The sequence below is a fragment of the Cervus elaphus genome, chromosome 13, assembly GCF_910594005.1.
Source record: "Cervus elaphus chromosome 13, mCerEla1.1, whole genome shotgun sequence".
In the NCBI taxonomy this organism is placed as follows: domain Eukaryota; kingdom Metazoa; phylum Chordata; class Mammalia; order Artiodactyla; family Cervidae; genus Cervus; species Cervus elaphus.
Genome location: NC_057827.1, coordinates 45360607 through 45378854, shown reverse-complemented (window position 1 = coordinate 45378854; position 18248 = coordinate 45360607). Strand labels below are relative to the sequence as shown.

Genomic DNA, 18248 nt, shown 5'->3' with positions numbered 1-18248 from the left:
GTCTATGGAAAAAAACTGTCTACGATACATAAATTGTAACCCTGTTTTCAAAAAGGAAAGAGATAGGAAATCAAAATTTTCCCCAGTAGCTTCCAATCTGAGTTTTCTCTCCTTACATACTGTCCCACACAGCATGCTAAAAAACTGAGAAGTTGTGCAATTAAAGAAACTCATGTAACTACAAGTACTACCTATCCTCTCTCTTTCTAATGTCCTCAATTCAGATTTCATCCATCTATCCCTCTCCTGGGTCATTCTTATGAATATACAAATATAATAACTCTCATTTTAAAAAACGAACACAAAAACAAAACCCTCCTTTGATCCATATTGAGCTCTACTGTCCCAATTCTTGCTCCTCTTCATAGAAAAACTTCTTGAAGTTGTCATCTACATTTACCATCTCTACTTTTCCACATCCCATTCACTCTTCAACCTACTTCCATCTGGCTTTCTCTCCTGTTCCACTGAACTGCTTGTTAAAATCAGACACCTCTACACCATCAAATCAAAAAGAAACTTTTCACTCCTCTTGAGCTCTCAGCAACTTTCTTGACTGATCACTTCTTCCTTAAATACTTGCTCTCTTGGCTCCCATGTCACGACTCTTTCCTAGTTTTTCCTCTTCTCCCCAAGAATTCCTTTTTCAGTTTCATCTCTGTAACTCTTTCTGGTTTACCCAGTGTCAGTTCTGAATTCTCCCTTCTCCAGCCATTCTCTGTCCTTATGTGAATTTATCTAAACCCATGGCTTTCAATGTTCTTCTATCCTGAAAACTTTTCCCCCGAGTATCAGATTCATACATCTAACCTTTATACTTCCACTGGGATGTCAACATAGATATTTTAACATAACATAAAAAGCACAAAACAGATGTCCTGATTCTCTCTGATGTGAAACTTTTCACCCTTAGCTTAGTCTTCTTCACTATCCCAGCAAATCTAAATCTACCCATTGCTTATACCATAAATTAATAATCAACCTTGATTTTCCCTTACTCTCTGCTGCTGCTAAGTCGCTTCAGTCATGTCCGACTCTGTGCGACCCCATAGACGGCAGTCCACCAGGCTCCCCCGTCCCTGGGATTCTTCAGGCAAGAACACTGGAGTGGGTTGCCATTTCCTTCTCCAGTGCATGAAAGTGAAAAGGGAAAGTGAACTCGCCCAGTCATGTCTGACTCGTAGTGACCCCATGGACTGCAGCCTACCAGGTTCCTCCGTCCATCCCTTACTCTCTATAGTGAATGCATAAGAAGCCCTATTGGTAGGACTTCCAAAATACTCTAGAAATTGTCCACTTTTCCTTTTTATTACCTACCCCTTGGCACAGTATCTGGCACATGGGTGCTAAGTCAACACTAAAAGAAGCAAACAAAATGATAAACAGGAACCTGAGAAAGCATTCACTATATAATGTTTCTGTTAATAAACATACAAAGTACTGTTGGTTTACTTACCAGTTATGCAAATAGTTTCATTATACCTATTTTTTTTTTCCTATGGGAGTCATTATATATAGGTGTACCTAAACTTAAATATTTGAACCTAATAAAATCAGCATTCATACAAAATAATGATTCTTATCATAAAACTACAAGAATTAACAGCCAACTGTATGCAAATTCATTTGGAATAAGGCAATGTATCTTCAACAGTATATGAGAACTGAGCATTTACCATGTACATAACATCATGCTAGGTATTGTGCAGGACAGGGCACACAAAGCTACACAAGTGAAAAACTTCACAGAACACACACACACACACACACACACACACACACACACAAGCAAACCTGGCAGACTCTAAAGACCCATGGGTTAATGTCAATATCCTGTCTGTGATATTGTACTAGTTTTGTAAGATGTTACCTTTGTGGGAAACTGGGCAAAGGGTACATGGAATCTTTCTGCATTATTTCTTACAATGGTACGTCCATCAACAATGAATCAAATTAAATTTTTCTTAAAAAGGTCACTGCAATAATCCAAGTAGGAAGTTATGATAATCTCAACTAAGACCATGACAATGAGATGGAAACATGTTTTATGGCAGAATAAAGATCAGCCAACTAAAATAAATAGCAATAGCATGTAGCTTAGACCCAGAGTACCTCCTTCATGAAAATACATTCTTAACCAATCATGGTGAGGATAGGGAAGTAACATCTATGACCTGTGAGGAAAAACCTGCCTCTCCTAATGAGCAGGTACAAACATGCCTTGCATGATCGACTTCTAGAATGCACAGGAATTTCCTTAAAGACCCATTCAGCTAGACAGGGTTTCTCAACTTCAGTATTATTGACATTTTGAATTGCAGGGTGTTTAGCAGCATCCCTGACCTCTACCCAACAGCTATCAGTAGCAAACCCCCACCCTAGTTCTGACAGCCAAAAATGTCTTCAGGCATTGCCAGATGCTCACCGCAGGTCAAAACTGACCCTGGTTGAGAACGACTGTGCTAGGCTAATAACAAGGACTGAGAACTCAAATTTAGGAGATGGCTATAAATATAGCCCTGAGAAGTCTGAGATTTTTTTTAAAATTCAGGATTGAGAATCACTACTGTAGGGTACACAAAGATGAATGATAATCGTAACAGCCCTCAAAAAGCTTACAATGTAATAAAAAAAAATAACTTATTAAAATACAAAGCAGTGAAACTACTATAAAGTGATTATGTTGGAAGAATATTACACCATAGCATGTCTGTGTGTGCTTAACCGCTCAGGCATGTCCAATTCTTTGCAACCCCATAGACTGTAGCCCGCCAGGCTCCTTTGTCCATGGGATCCTTCAGGTAATACTGGAGTGGGTAGCTGTTTCCTTCTCCAGAGTATCTTCCCAACCCAGGGATTGAACCCAGGTCTCACACATTACAGGTGGATTTCTTACCAGCTGAGCCACCAGGGAAGCCCAAGAATACTGGAGTGGGGAGCCTATCCCTTCTCCAGGGGATCTTCCTGACCCAGGAATCTAACTGGGTCTCCCACATTGCAGGCGGATTCTTTACCAGATGAGCTACCAGGGAAGCCCATAGCATAACACACCAATATAAGAAAGAAGTCTTTAGTGAGAGCCAGTATTCTGTGAAGATCTACTTATAAGAAATGTTAAGTGCTAAGAGTCCAAACACTTTACAAATGAGAGAGATATTGTAAATACTCTCTCACACCCTTCAACCTAACACTACATGAAAAGAGGGAAGAGAAAACAACTGAGGCCAAATAAAATGTGATCTGGGTTCTTGTATATACTCATCAGACAAAGTGGTTCTCGCACTGATTAATCTCTAAGATGACATCTTCCTATAAAGCATTTCCACATATATTATCTACCTGGCAGGCATTTTATTAATGCCATTAACAACTTTATTACAAAAAACAATTAAATGTGGAGTCACATCATCGACTCAATGGACATGAATCTGAGCAAACTCCAGGAGATAGTGAAGGATGAGGAAGCCTGGCGTGCTGCAGACCACGGGGTCACAAAGAGCTGAACACAGCTTAGCGACTGAACACCACCACCAGGAGAGGGATCTAGCAAAATCTATTCCAGTAAAGGATGAGTAGATTTCTTCCCAGCTTCCCTAAATATTTACTTTCAAGTGTATTCAAAGGAAAGTAAGTTTTATATTATACCCAGCATTTTATTCTTAAAACCACTACTTCTCCCTTTCCTTTCCATGTCATCTGTTAGGTTCTTTCTGGTACTCTAGTGATTTGCCAATCCAACAATCAGAGCATCAGTAAAGAATGAAGAAAAATTCAAGTGTGTTCGCCTCTTACATCAACAAAGGTTCTATACAGTCCACAGTTTTACGAAGTACATAAGAAACCTTTAAAACGCCACTAAAATTTTGCAAATGTGCATTTTTCCTTTTTCCCAAACCCTTCCTTAGAGTCTCAAAGGCTAAGAACAATTTCCAGAAAGCTCAAAACAATTACACATGCACATGCAAAATGTACCTTTTATTTGGACAAAGTTACTTCCTCAAGACCACTTTTGTCATACCCTTGATATTTTGTTCTAAGAACTGCAAACATCAGAAATGACTACTTTTAAAAAGCAGTTGTCCTTCCTCTGAGGTGTCTCTTTACATAGTCACAGATTAAGTCCTATTGAGGGTTCTTTCAACACACTGACTATGATGACAAGAAAAAGTTAAGAGCTAAAAATTATAAAATAATACCTATTGTAGAAATAACTCTTCTAGGGCTGAGCAGAACAATTTGCAGTACATAAAATTTTGGAGCACATAAATCTGATAACCCTATAGACTCATAAGTCTTGGAAGAGTAACAACTGCCCACTGATGTAAAATTATAGTAAGAACACATATTTTGTGTTATAGAAGTGCCTCCTTGATATATATTTTTTTCTTTTAAATTAATTTCTTTATTTTAATTGGAGACTAATTACTTTACAATATTGTGGTGGTTTTTTTTTTTTTTTTTTTACCATACATCAACATTAATCAAGCCATGGGTGTCCATGTGTCCCCCTATCCTGAACCTCCCCCTCCAACTCTCTCCCCACCCCATCCCTCTGGGTTGTCCCAGAGCACCGGCTTTGAGTGCCCTGCTTCATGCATCAGACTTGCACCGGTCACCTGTTTCACATGTGGTTAATATACATGTTTCAACGCTATTCTCTCAAATCATCCCACCCTCGCCTTCTCTCACACAGTTCAAAAGTCTGTTCTCTACATCTGTGTCTCTTTTGCTGTCTTGCATATAGGGTCATCGTCATCATCTTTCTAAGTTCCATATAGATGTTAATATACTGTATTAGTGTTACTCTTTTTGACTTACTTCACTTTGTATAATAGGCTCCAGTTTCATTAAACATATTCTAAAAACTATAATGCTACGGAACTAACAGTAATTTCAACAATTTGTGCTATGCCAGGTTTTGCTAAACATTCAACATACTACTATGAAAGTTAAGAAAAAACACAAAGTTTGAATAGAGAAACACTGAAGACATTAACATTTGCTCTTAAATTAGTAAAAAGCAAGCATACCACTGACAGTATCATTTAAAGTAAGTCTTATTAGAATATGTCAATCAAAATATACTTTAAAAACTAACCATTCTGAATTACATTTCATTCTGAATTTGAAGAGTAATAGATCTTGGTCAAACCCCAGCAAAAACCAAATCCAAAGAAACAGCAAACAGTAAAATACAGGCAGAAATACTCATATTATATATTCACACTTATGTCATACCATTAATTGATGTCACCAGCACCAGAAATGCTACTAAAGAAACTAATTTTAACTTCATAAGAAATTTCTGAAACACTTTAGAACTAATCAATCAGAGGTAGAACATATTTAGCCAATCAGCCAGTATGAAAGCAATAGAAGCTGTTACTAAAGACACCTCAGTAAATGCTTTCCAAATGAGAGATACCAGTTTTACTAACCTTGATGAACATATAAAAAATGCTTAATATTCAACAAAACCAAATTTACTAGACTGAATTCCTGAGAGCAGAGCCCACGACCAAGTCATAACTTTGGACAGTGTTCCTGTGTCATAGCAGGCATTCAGTAAGATGCTTATTGGATAAAATAACAATTTCCTTGAGTCAAATAAATGCAATTATTAAAAAAAAAAAAATATATATATATATATATATAAATGGTTGTTTTATTACTACTACAAAAAAAAGTCATATATTCATACTGACTTCAACTGATCATAGTACAGCATATTGTGCGAGGACATGGAGATCAACTATAAACAAGATATAAATCCAGCCTGCAGTAGACACTGGTTTTCATCCCTTAGAAATTACCCTAATTTGGGGGAAGCCAACCTCAACCCAGAGCTCTAAAGGCTCAGGTCAACATTCAGCAGCATAATTCTACTCTCCTGGCTAGACTTTACTGGTTAGGAATGGAGACAGGACCCAACTCACAGCAATGAAACTGGAAGAGATGCTGACTGAGGAATCTGGGAAAGCAGTTTCCTCATTCTTCTGAACACACTTCCTTTACAAAAGTGACCCTTATTCTCTCCCTTAAGGAAGTGTCTGCAAGGTAATAATAGATACAATGGGCACCCTGTATCAACTGCCCAGAAATCTTTAGATTTCAAAAACAAAATAGGTAAAAAATAGAAAATCTGAAACTGTGAAGCAGTTCAAGACTTGGTTAAATGACCCTGTTCATTAAACAGGTACAAACTACATTATCTCTATCTGATCTCTAAGTACTCCTCTTCCTATACTAAGTTTTTCAAGCACCCAATTTTTAGTTAGCCTTAAATATAATTCTTTCAAGACTCTAGTTTCTCTCAGATGTGAACACTGACAGTCACTTAAGTAACTGTCAGAAGGTTACATTAAAAGTGATACACATTAAAAAAAAAAAAGCAACTTACCCTATAACTTATACATTCTGATATAGACAAACAGCAGTTCAACACAGACATATTATCACATATTTCATTACTTTTGTATCTGGGATGAACAATTTCTAGATCAAGAGAGAATTCTTGTTACCACTGTTTGGCTTGACAGTATTTTCAAACTGGGCATTTTACTTAATAAAGACTGAGGTTCTAGAAGTCAGAAGTCTAATAATTCTAAACTTAAGATTTACTATTCTAAAGGATCTACCACAGTAATAGCTTGGTATCAATTCACTACTTACTAATAATAAATTAACACCTTCTGACTCAATATATACATATCCCTTCCATTTATTTTTAAGAAAACATACCTACTTTGGTATTCTTAACAGGCTCTAAGCCCCTAGTACAACGGCTAAAGCAACAGAATCTTTTAAGATACTGATAGAGGGGTTTCAGTAAGAAGGGAGCAATAAAATACAAAGAAAATAATATGGATTGGAAGGAAAATCTGAGAGTAAAATACCAGTTGGTAGTTGCTAATAAAAATAAGTGGATGAAAAGATTCACGACCTGGAAATGACAGGAAAACAACTTTTAAAAAGGCTGAAAATGAAAAATCATTAGAATACCAGCTTATTCTAATACACCACAAAATTCACCAAAGTATTCTACTATTTACTATCTGAATCAAGAGGATAGCACCAAAATGGATACTGAAGAAAAGACAAGTACACCTCATTTCATTGCATGCATGTGTTAAAAACTGGCAATTTTATCAATACAACTCAAATTTTCTCATTTAGTTCATTCTCTTAAGCACTGTTTTACAAGCACTTTTAAGTTACAAAATCAATTTAATAGGTCACAACCAGCACCTATTTTTTCACTATAATAGGCTAGAAAATCAAAATAACTTATAAAGCAGGTATTGCTTTAGAAAATTTCCTTTACACAGAAATATATATGTGTATAATGGGTCATGATTTACGAAAATAATCCTTACAAATCTTTCCAAATCAAGAAATATCTTACAGCTTTTGTTCCCACAACTAATACTAAACTCCTTTTGGGGTATGGAACAAAAGATAATTAAGCATAAAGCCTTCTCTGATTGGCAGAAATGACAATTAAAGCCTACATTAGGAGAATCAGGTCTTTGAGCCTCTTTTAAATGCCACTAATACCAAATGTTATGATTTTCCAGATGTCAAGGAACCTAAAAAAATATTCCTAGACTATAGTTCCCATGCTGGAATCAAAGAACGAAGGTTAAAAGAATGAACTTTTCTCTTAGAGAGAAAATAAAAGAAAAGAAGTGCATAAACTTAGGATCAGAAATCACCTACGTGCAAAACTTAGGAGTATTTAATTTAAAAATGAGTCAAGAAACTAATCCAGCAAATGGAATAGAGGACTATTCTGAAATACAGTTGGAGTATACTGGGATATTTCAGGCATGAAGCACATCATAATAGCATTTATTGAGTACTGCTACATGTCAGGCATTTGAAACACATAGTTCCAATTCTATCACAATCTCAAGGAAAATTGTGTAATTCTTAATTTACAGGTGAGGCAATCAGCTAAGAAAGGGTATGTGGTCTATGTTTACTCTCCCTACCTTTAAGGATCATCTCTACTACCTGGCCATTCAACATTGATAGCTCTTCAAGGCTGTGTTAGACAACTGTATTCACTCTCCCTATGTCACTTCATCTACTGCTATCTCTGCTTCATTGTCTCCTAAATATGTATCTCCAACTCAGACCTCTTCTCCGAAGATCTGCATATCTAAATGCCTACTTGATACCTCCACCTGAACTCTAATTTCTACCCCTCAACTCCAAACCTGGCAAATTTCCAATGCTCTATGTAAGGAACAGCATCATCACTGATTAAGCTGCACAAGCTAGAAACCAAGGCAGTATCTTTCCTGTCTCATTCATCATCTTTACCCTTCCCTCATATACGCAATATATTCACCAAATCCACCCCATTCTATCCATTGCCACCATTCTCCCTCCCACTCCAACTATTCAAATCTTTCTTTCTTTTTTTTTTTCCGGTTTCATTCACTTTATTATTCTCTTTATAAAATTATGAAGTGAATCGTGATAAATCTTTCATCATGATTCACTTAGGCTACTGTAAATGCCTGCTGGTCTTCTGTATCACTCAACCCATACTTCACCCTGAAACTAAGTGATTTCAGCTTCACTAACTCTGTTAATTTCAATTTACTCTTAGGCTCAATAACAAAAAAGTCCAACAGTGCTAAAAGGTCCGAGTCCAGTTCCCACTCTCAAATCTCTCCTTTACTATTCTCTCCCATAGATCAGGTATCAGCCAACTATGGCCTAGCAGATCAATTTACCCTGTTGCCTGTTTTTTTGAAAATAGCCATACTCATTCACTTACGTATTGTCCATGGCTGCTTTTGCACTGCAATAGCAAAGCTGAGCAGTTATAATACAGGATGTATTACACCTTCAAAGTCTCATATACTTATTATTTAGCTCTTTACAGAAAGTTTGTCAACAACTGTTTTAGATCATTGACTAGTCACATTGACTAGTCACATCTCCTTTAAGAACATGCACATTCTCTTCATTCAGGATTAAATATTCTTCCATCCACCCAACTACTCCTCTAGTTAAGTTCTATTCATCTATTAGATCTAACAAAATGACAGGTCTCAGGGAAGCCTTTACTTACCCTGTAGACCAGTTTATCCTAATTCAGATTAGCCACATTTCAAGTGTTCAACAGCCTTAGGTGGCTTGGAAGGACAGTTCTGAGTTTGAGGTCTGTATATTTGGGAGCTCTCTATTTTACTGGTCAATGTGACTGTCTCTATTTAACCACACTGTGTTAAATACTAAAGTTCTACACAAGTTGACAGAATAAGCAGATATGTCACCACTCCACCTCTGCCTTTCTTCTTCAGAAGTGTCCTAGCTATTCAATATTTGTATTTACTATTTACTCTTCCATATTTATATTAGAATCTGTGTAAAATTTCTTGAAAAATCTTTGACACTTTAGTGAAACAACACAATCTAGAGATGTAGTCTGAAGAACAATAACTTCTTTATGATAAGCCACATTTCATGGATAGGAAGGCAACAGCTCATTTATTTATATGCTCTTTAATGTCTTAAAGTAATGTTTTATGCTTTTCAACACAGAGGTTTGCACATTATGTCACAATTACTCCCAGGCACTAGATAGTCTACTATGCTTTTGTAAATGATGTCTTCTCTAATTATTTTTTCTAGTTATTTATTGCTGATGTATAGAGATACAACTGACTTGATTACTGACGATATATGGAACTAACTTTGCTCTTTTATTAATATTATAATTTATCTGTAGACCCTATTTGGCGTTCACATAGGCCAATCATACCATCAGCCACTAACAAAAGTTTTGTTTCTTTCCAGTACTCAGACGCTTTTATTATCTTTTCCCTATCTTATTGCTTTAACTAGGATCTCTGTATAATATTGACTGGAAGTGGTAATATTATAAACATTCTATCTTGTTTCTGGGTGAAAAGGGAATTCATTTCCCTCATGAGGATGTTATTTAAAGTGATTTCACTTGTTTGTGTATTTATAGATACCTGTTCTCAAGTAAGCTCTCACCTGTTCATAATTTAGTAGCTTTCCACTAAATTAGTAGGAAGCTAATGAATGAAATTTTATCAAGTGGTTTTTATATATTGTTGAATTTTTTTTTTTTTTGCCCTTAAATACATCTATAATCCCTTAATTAAAACTCTTGGGGTAAGATGTATTTTAGAACTCAGAAAATTTCAGTCATTACTGATACTGTGCAGTACAAAAAATGTCTATTGCATAACAACCCCAACAAACTTTGGGTCAGTACCCTGTGTTCAAATACATGAATATATCTGCAGTGAACTATATGGATTTTTTTTTAGATAAGACAATGATTATATGTAGCCTCACACACCAGTTCAAGTAGGATTTTCCCAAGAACAGAGTAAATCAGATAACGCTGCCGAATTCTACAAAAATTTTTGATTTTCAGAGGTTATGGATTTCAAAGTTGCAGTTAAGGGTCTGTGGACTTGCACTTTAAAATTTTTGCATGTGCACTCGTAAGTAAAATGGGGCTATAATTTTCCTTTCTTACATTACCATTGACTGGTTTTGGGACTAAGAATAGATAACTTCACAGAGAATGAATTTAATGAATTCTCCTACTCTTCCTATTTACTGGATTTGTAGAACATTGGAATGACCTGTTCCTTAAAAAGTCTCCTGTAGAATTTTACCTGGGCCTGGTATTTTTGTGCTAAGATGTAACTACTACCTCATAACTTATTTAACAGTTACAGGATTATTCTAAGCTTTTTTGTCATGGACTTCAACTTTGTGTACCTTTCAAATTTATTGATCTAAATTGTTGACAGTATTTTCTACTATCTTATTAATCTGCTGCTGCTGCTGCTAAGTCGCTTCAGTCGTTTCCGACTGTGTGACCGCATAAACGGCAGCCCACCAGGCTCCCCCGTCCCTGGGATTCTCCAGGCAAGAACACTGGAGTGGGCTGCCATTTCCTTCTCCAATGTGTGAAAGTGAAAAGTGAAAGTGAAGTCACTCAGTCATGCCCAACTCTTACTGACCCCATGGACTGCAGCCCACCAGGCTCCTCCGTCCATGGGATTTTCCAGGCAAGAGTACTGGAGTGGGATGACATTGCCTTCTCTGCTTATTAATCTGATCTATCTGTAATTAAGCTATCTGTAATTATAGTCCCCTTTTCATTCTCAGGGTTTACACCTTCTCTTTTTACCTGAGTTTTGTCTATGTTTCTAGTCTTTTCAAATAATAAAACTTCTAGTTTTGTTGATTTCTCATTTGGTCTCTGTACTCATCACTTCAAAACTGAATGTGTACATCGGCCTCCTAGCTAGACTACCTGATGCCAATCTCCTCCCTATTCGGAATCTCAAGTACAAAACAATTTTCTTACTGCCTAGGCCCTGCTTAACTAACTGCTTTTGGATTTAAACTAGCTCTTCAGTTTAGCAGACTCTTTTAAGTTTCAGTTCAGTTGCTCAGTCGTGTGGGACTCTTTGTGACCCCATGGATTGCAGCACTCCAGGCCTCCCTGTCCATTACCAACTCCCTATAAAGGCAATGATATTGCACCATACCCTCAACCGGGACAGTTTCCTATTGTATCTTAACTTGCCTAGACACAATTTTACACCTCGGTACAAATGACTTACCCCTCTTAAAGTATCTTTTCTTCTTCCTAAAAACCAATCAAAATACTCAAAACTGGTGATTTACCTTTTTCATGAAGTTTTATGAACCTAACTCTATACCCCTATGGTGATCTCTCATCTTGTATTCACTTAATGTATGTATCTGACAGTATTATCACAAAATAATGTATATACTTTTTAATTTAATCAATTTACCACATGCCAAGCACTATTTTAAATAACTATGAACATACTTCTCATAGGGAAATATGTTTATCTCCATCTTCCTTGAAAGGCATATACAGAATTTACACAGCTAGTAAGCTGATTCAAATCCTAGCAGTCTGGCTCTAGATCATGTGCTCTTAACTGTTACACTATGCTTCCCTACAGTGCTCTAGTGTTACTTTTCTACCTCTGTTCCAAAAACAGGGTACTGTCTTTCAAACACATTTAAGCTTTTTTAGGGATGCACATCTTCAATTCTTTTATATCTTTCAACAGCTTTTTGTACAGACTTAAGCATATAGCAGGTTTTTAGTGAATGCTCACTAAAATGAAACAGAAGACAACTTACTCAAGTCCACCTTACACAATGAAAATAATTTCCAGGCAAACAAAAAGCTGCACTAAAATGCTCCAGCTTAAAAAAATAAAATAAAATAAAATAAAATAAAATGCTCCAGCTTTTCTGTAATGTTTAAAGGAAAAAATACCACGGATAACTATGATATAAATAGTTAGCCTTGGAGACATCCAAGGCACTTCACTGTACATATATAATACAAAGCACTAAAGTATACTTGCAGCATAAAACTATATTTATAAAGCTGCATTATAACGTATGTTTATCTTTTTAAGAACAGAGGTTCAAACATTTAAGTGACATTTATGTTTAAGGTGAAACACTGAAGGATTAAAAAATCACTTATAGATCTAAAAGCTTCCAAAATATCATGTTTTCCTATTCTCTTAAGTTCAAGTATCGTAACACAATGAATCTAAAATTTAAAGCAATGTTATATAGGCATGTCTTGGAGATAATACAGGTTGAGTTCCAGACCACTGCCTAAAAACAAATATCACAATAAAGTGAATCACAGAAATTCTCTGGTTTCCCAGTGCATGTAAAAATTACATGTATGCTATATGGCAGGCTATTAAGTGTACGACAGTATTTTGCCTAAAAAAACCAATGTACGTACATCAATTTAAAAATGTAGCTAAAATGTGTTAACCATTATTTGAGCCTTCAGTGAGCTGTAATCTTTTTGCAATAGTAACATCAAAAATCACTGACCACTGTAACAAATATAATAAGTTTAAAATTTGGAATATTTTGAGAATTACCAAAATGCAACACAAAAGCAAGTAAGAAGTACGAAAATGCTACTGGAAAAATGGTGCTATGAAGCCTTGATCATTGCAGGATTGCCACAAACCTTCAATTTGTAAAAAATGCAGTATCTGGGAAATGCAAAAAGCAAAGTGCAATAAAACAATATATCAAATATGCCAATATATCAAATTAATATATTTATGTCAACAAATCAAGCTGCAAAACTGCTAAGTCAAAAGGGAAAAACAGACAAATAGGGTGCTTACAGACAAACAGAAAATGAACAAAAGCATTTTATATCTAAGTTTTTGTAGACAGTATCTACATATTCACCTAGAATTTTTATGCTGAAGAATACAAAATCAAACTTCCACCCCAAATAAGCTTTTTGCTGTTCAGTTGCCCAGTCAGGTCTGACTCTTTGCAAAATAAATAAGTTAAAGCACAAGTAAATAAAATGAAGTAACAAAAAATAAAAATAAAGTAACAAAAAATAATCAATCCTCACAAAATATTCAGAAAATTAAAAAGAGCTGCCAATTACACTTACTAAATGACAGACAGCCTAACTTCTCACTGACAGAAAATCCATTATCTTAAAAAATAATTTTTTAAAAGTCAAAACAAACATCTTCGGAAACATTATGAACCATACATTAAACTTACTTTTTTGTCTTCTTTGACTTTGTGGGTTTTCTTCTTCATCTTCTTCTCATCTAACTCTTGGTCTGAAGTGATTGCAGGATTATCAATACCACCTTTCCAAGTTTCAACAGGAGAAAGCAGCGGGTCTTCCTCACTTCCACGATGTCTTCCTTTCCTTTTCGCTTTAGAAGTCGTGAAAGCCTCATCATCACTTGCATCTGAATGTGTTCTTCTGTAGTATGACTTGGCTTTACTAAATAGGGTTTTAGATTTATATTTGTATTTTGAAGGTCTCCGTTCTCCATGACTTTTCGAGGTTCTATCAGAAAATCCATTTTCTTCATCTCCTTGGGTGTTATTTACAAATGAGTTTCTAATTTTAATAACACGATTCTGACTGTCATCTGGGACAACGTATATCTCATCAGAATAGCCCTTCTGCTTGAAAATTGTGTCAATGGGTTCTGAGTAGTTATCTGAAGGATCCATATCTTCAGGATGTGCCAAAGGCACCCGAGAAGTCTGTTTTCTTGGATTTTTACCAATACCAGCTTCAATTGTTTTTAAAAGGTTTGGATCCAATTTTTTCACGTTTGTCTTCGGTGCAACTGGTTTAGGTTTAATAGGTGGAGGCACTTTATGGTTGCGTTCATGGTCATGACAATTCGGGGTGCTGTGAATAGGGTATTCATTTCCTTCCAAATCTAATCTATATCTGGATCGGTCACTAGGTGTTGGAAGCAGCTGTACATCATCCCCAATTGGACTATAAGGAGGTGGTGCTTCTGTATCATCATCTGAATCAGGGTAGTTGTTGTAGGGAAAACAGTCTCTGGGAGATGGCAGGAAAACATCTTCACTCTGATGGGTTGATTCCCTTGTACTATCAGATAAATAGGAATTTTCTATCATATTTTTTTTCTCTAGAACATCACTGAAAAACAGTGTAAAGACCTCAGTTTGCCGATGATACTGAGATAAAGAATACAATGCTGTAAATTTAGCAGAGATCTCAGTTGCAATGTGTTCTCCTTCAGTCATTAACTCCTTGATGGCCTCATTTTCAAAAAAGTCTGCTTGGCTGTCAGTAACTGCCACCAGTTGTACAGGGATGGTGTCCTGAACCTCTGACAGAAATGCTCGAAGCATTCCCATTGATGCTTTTCGTTTGGCAGAATACACAAGTATATACCCATGAACCAGTTCATCTTTCCTGACTCCAATTGAGGAATGGTATGATAATATTGTGATCTGTATTCGCCTCCTTTTTTCACCAATGATTTTATCAAGCATTAGGGAATTATTCTGTCCAGCTTGGGCAGCACTACAAGAATGAGAATCAAGGAAGGGTGAAAGAATAAGATCCACACTAAATGGATCACCACACATGGCACACATGACAATTCTCAAGTCAGCTTCTGATACATCCTTATTGGTGGGAACTGGGCTCACCACATCTAAATTATGTTTAACAGATTCTAATACTCCTCTTAGAGCTTGCTTTATTTGGGTTTCATTAAATTTACGAGGATATGTACCACCAGGTACATCTACAAAAGGACATTGTAACTTGTTTGCCAACTGTTGCCCTTGGTGCCTGAGAATTGGTAGATTCTTACTAATAGAATCTCTCTGATTAGCCAGAATTAATGTAAATGGAAGGTTGGCCATATACTTATCTTTTCTGATCTGAGAAGCTTCAGTTCTTATTTTTCCAATAAATTCCCCAATAAAATTCAGTGACTCAATGGAATTAAATACACAAAAGCACCCATGTGGTTTAAAGGCAGCAGTCCATAACTGACTTAAAAAGTAAGGCGACTTGGCATCAACAGGCCGAAGATCAAGTTCATAAATTTTTCCATCTAAGGCATACTCATCGTCAGTGGACTGTGTCCTTATCTCATTTGCTAGTTCTTGGGCAAGGCCATCTTTCCCTAAAATGAAAAGGTTAACTTTATCTATATTGGTGCTATCATGATACAACCGTAAGCGACCATGATCCAACTGCAAAAGACTACTGGCAAGTAACTGCTCTACTTTAATGTCTGTACAGTTTTGACCACTAAGACACGTTTCTTTAGTGGGATGATAAACAAACCCTATGTGCTTAAGCAGAAGAGACTCCCTATCTGGTGCGAGTTTCTGTAAAGCTTTATATCTAGGTTCTTCACTCAAAACTGTATGAATTTCACTCATTTTATCTGAACTAGGTGTTGCATTAAGATCTAAATCATAAAAAAGTTCAGAATGTTCAAAAAGCATTTCCTGAAACTCTTCTTTGGCTTTTTCGACTATTTCTCGCTGATGCCTACCATACACCTCTTTGCTATCAGCCTCAGTGATGTATTTGAAGGCTTCATCCTCCATTACAAAGCACATAACTTCCTCCCAAGGTTGCCCAGGTGAAATAAACTGAATTTTTTCCAAAGTCTTCTTGAATTTTTCCTTCATTTCTACCCTCCTCTTCTCTGATATTAGATGCTGTACGTGGTTCTGATAGACTTTTTCAGCTTCTAAAGTGCTCAGGAGGTCAAATGGGATCCGTCTATCATTAATTTTGTCTATATGGTCAGTTTCATCCCAAGGTGTTTTTTCTAGCACCACAAAACATAACTGAAAATCCGCTCTCTTTTCCATTAACTTCAAAGCTTCTGACCAATTCAAATGTTCGATCTCTTCCAGATTTGGCAAAAGAGTGTTAAAAGCTCTTGGTAAAGTATTTATATATTCTTCTCTCCTTTTTCTTATATGTTCCTGTTTAAGTTGTTCTATGTGTTTTGAGAATGTATTTCTAGCCTTTCTTGTTCCCTCTAAGTGGATGTATTCCTCATAATCAGGATGATTTTTCAATTTGTTACTAACAGTTTTCCAAGTTGCATGATAATCTCTCACAGTCTGCACAAGTTTTTCAAACTTATCTGTTGCTGTGACAACAAGTTGTCTCTGTGTTTTATAAGCATCCAGATAGGGAATAATTTTAGGCTTGCCACGAGTTTTATCCAACATTTGTACCAGTGCAGTGAAACATGTCTCAATGTTGACGTTAAATCGTGCTGATGTTTCCACTACAAGGAGGTTCTTTTTGTTTGAAGCAAAGGCCTGAACTTCTCTAAGATAATGATCCACACATTCATCACATTTAGTTGCTGCTATTATTACAGGCTTTTTTGATTTTGATAGTTGGACAAAAAGGTTATTCACAAATTTAAGTTGATCATCAAACTTCCTATTGCATCCCTGACTGACGTCAATGCACAATAAAAATCCATCTACATTGAGCTTCCCTTCAGGCATTTGCTTCTGTTCAAAATCTTGCTCCAAGCCTAGTTGATCAGTGCAAATGTACATTAGTTTTTCTGCTGACTGCAATTTAGAGGCAGCTGCACGCTTTATATATGGTTGCAAATTCGTACTCCGATGAGGCAAGAAAGTCTGGTCATCAATGAACTCAGTTTGTTCGATGACATGAATTTTGCATTCTACTCCATCTTCACCACTTTGCGTTATGTCACCCCAGTACAAAAAATGATCATTGTTTACTACTCGTCCTCCGAAGTCAATGGTGCTAAGCACGGAAGTATGTTCTGGATAATACTCATCAGCTTTTGAGCGTACAAATCTATTGCACAAACAAGACTTTCCAACTCCACAGTTACCCTTGTCTTTTTCAGTCCCAGAGAGTCCAACCACACTGATGGTATAGGACGGGGGGCGAGGCTCTTTGTTTTTTGCCATCATAACTCTATTGTCATGTCTCTACATTCATAAAGATAACCAGATATACTTCTCATTTTGAAAATAAAATCATCTCAAAATACATTTCAGAACTACATTTGGTTCTTTGTATTTCCCTCATTTCTGTGCAGAAAGGTCTTCAAGATCATATGGATCATCTTCCTAGAAAGAGAAAAAGGACAAATCTTAGTCATGAATTATACATGCTGAACTATATATACATTAATGTTCACAATAAAGCACCAGACAAAGTTAACAGTGTCACAGTATTTTAAGAAATCACCAAAGACAGTTTATGATTTACTATTAAAAGTGCAAGAGGACCCCAAAATTTAAGGCAAATCTAACAACTAAAAAAACTAAATACAAATTTTAATGTGATCTTACAAACTTTAAAATAAAACCCTATTAACCAAATACACATTTTGTTTCTAGTCCTTCCCTTCCCTCAATTTTCCTGTCTTCTCTGACTGGAGGCTATGTTTGATAACTAAAACAAACTAGTTGCCTTAACAACTCTCTCACAACTTAAAAAAACTATCTGCTTTCTATTACATGGTTCCTCAAAACTTATTCCCTAAAATGGAATTTCATGTGAATTTAGCAAGATCTTAGAATTTAAAAAGTCTTATGCACTCTATCAAATATTATATACAAAACCAATTAAGTATATTCATATATGTAAACAAGAAAATGGAAAAAAATGATCAGTTAATACAAATCATTACAGTGATTAACTGTATCAACACTTCTCAAACTAAGGACCAATGTTTATTTCATATCTGCAAGTTAATTTTTAAAAATACAATGAAATTTTTAATCTGAATGAAATCTTTTAAAAAATGGAGGCCCCAATTTCTTATTAGATTCAAGAGACCAAAAATTACTGCCAAACTGTTTCTAAATGTTCC

General features: G+C 35.9%; 1 protein-coding gene across 6 annotated transcripts in view; it reads right to left on the bottom strand.

Moving 5' to 3' along the window:
• Positions 1 to 18248, bottom strand: part of ARHGAP5 (Rho GTPase activating protein 5) — a 102476-nt gene that overhangs the window by 40013 nt on the left and 44215 nt on the right. For 4 of the 6 annotated variants that reach the window (XM_043921519.1, XM_043921518.1, XM_043921516.1 and 1 more), the window contains exon 2: positions 13621 to 17499. In XM_043921519.1, the coding sequence (XP_043777454.1) occupies positions 13621 to 17340 (3720 nt within the window). In that variant the 5' untranslated portion in view covers positions 17341 to 17499. Of the gene's footprint in view, positions 1 to 13616; positions 17500 to 18248 lie in introns of all 6 variants that reach the window. The other 2 variants (XR_006344388.1, XR_006344389.1) reach the window with 1 other exon arrangement.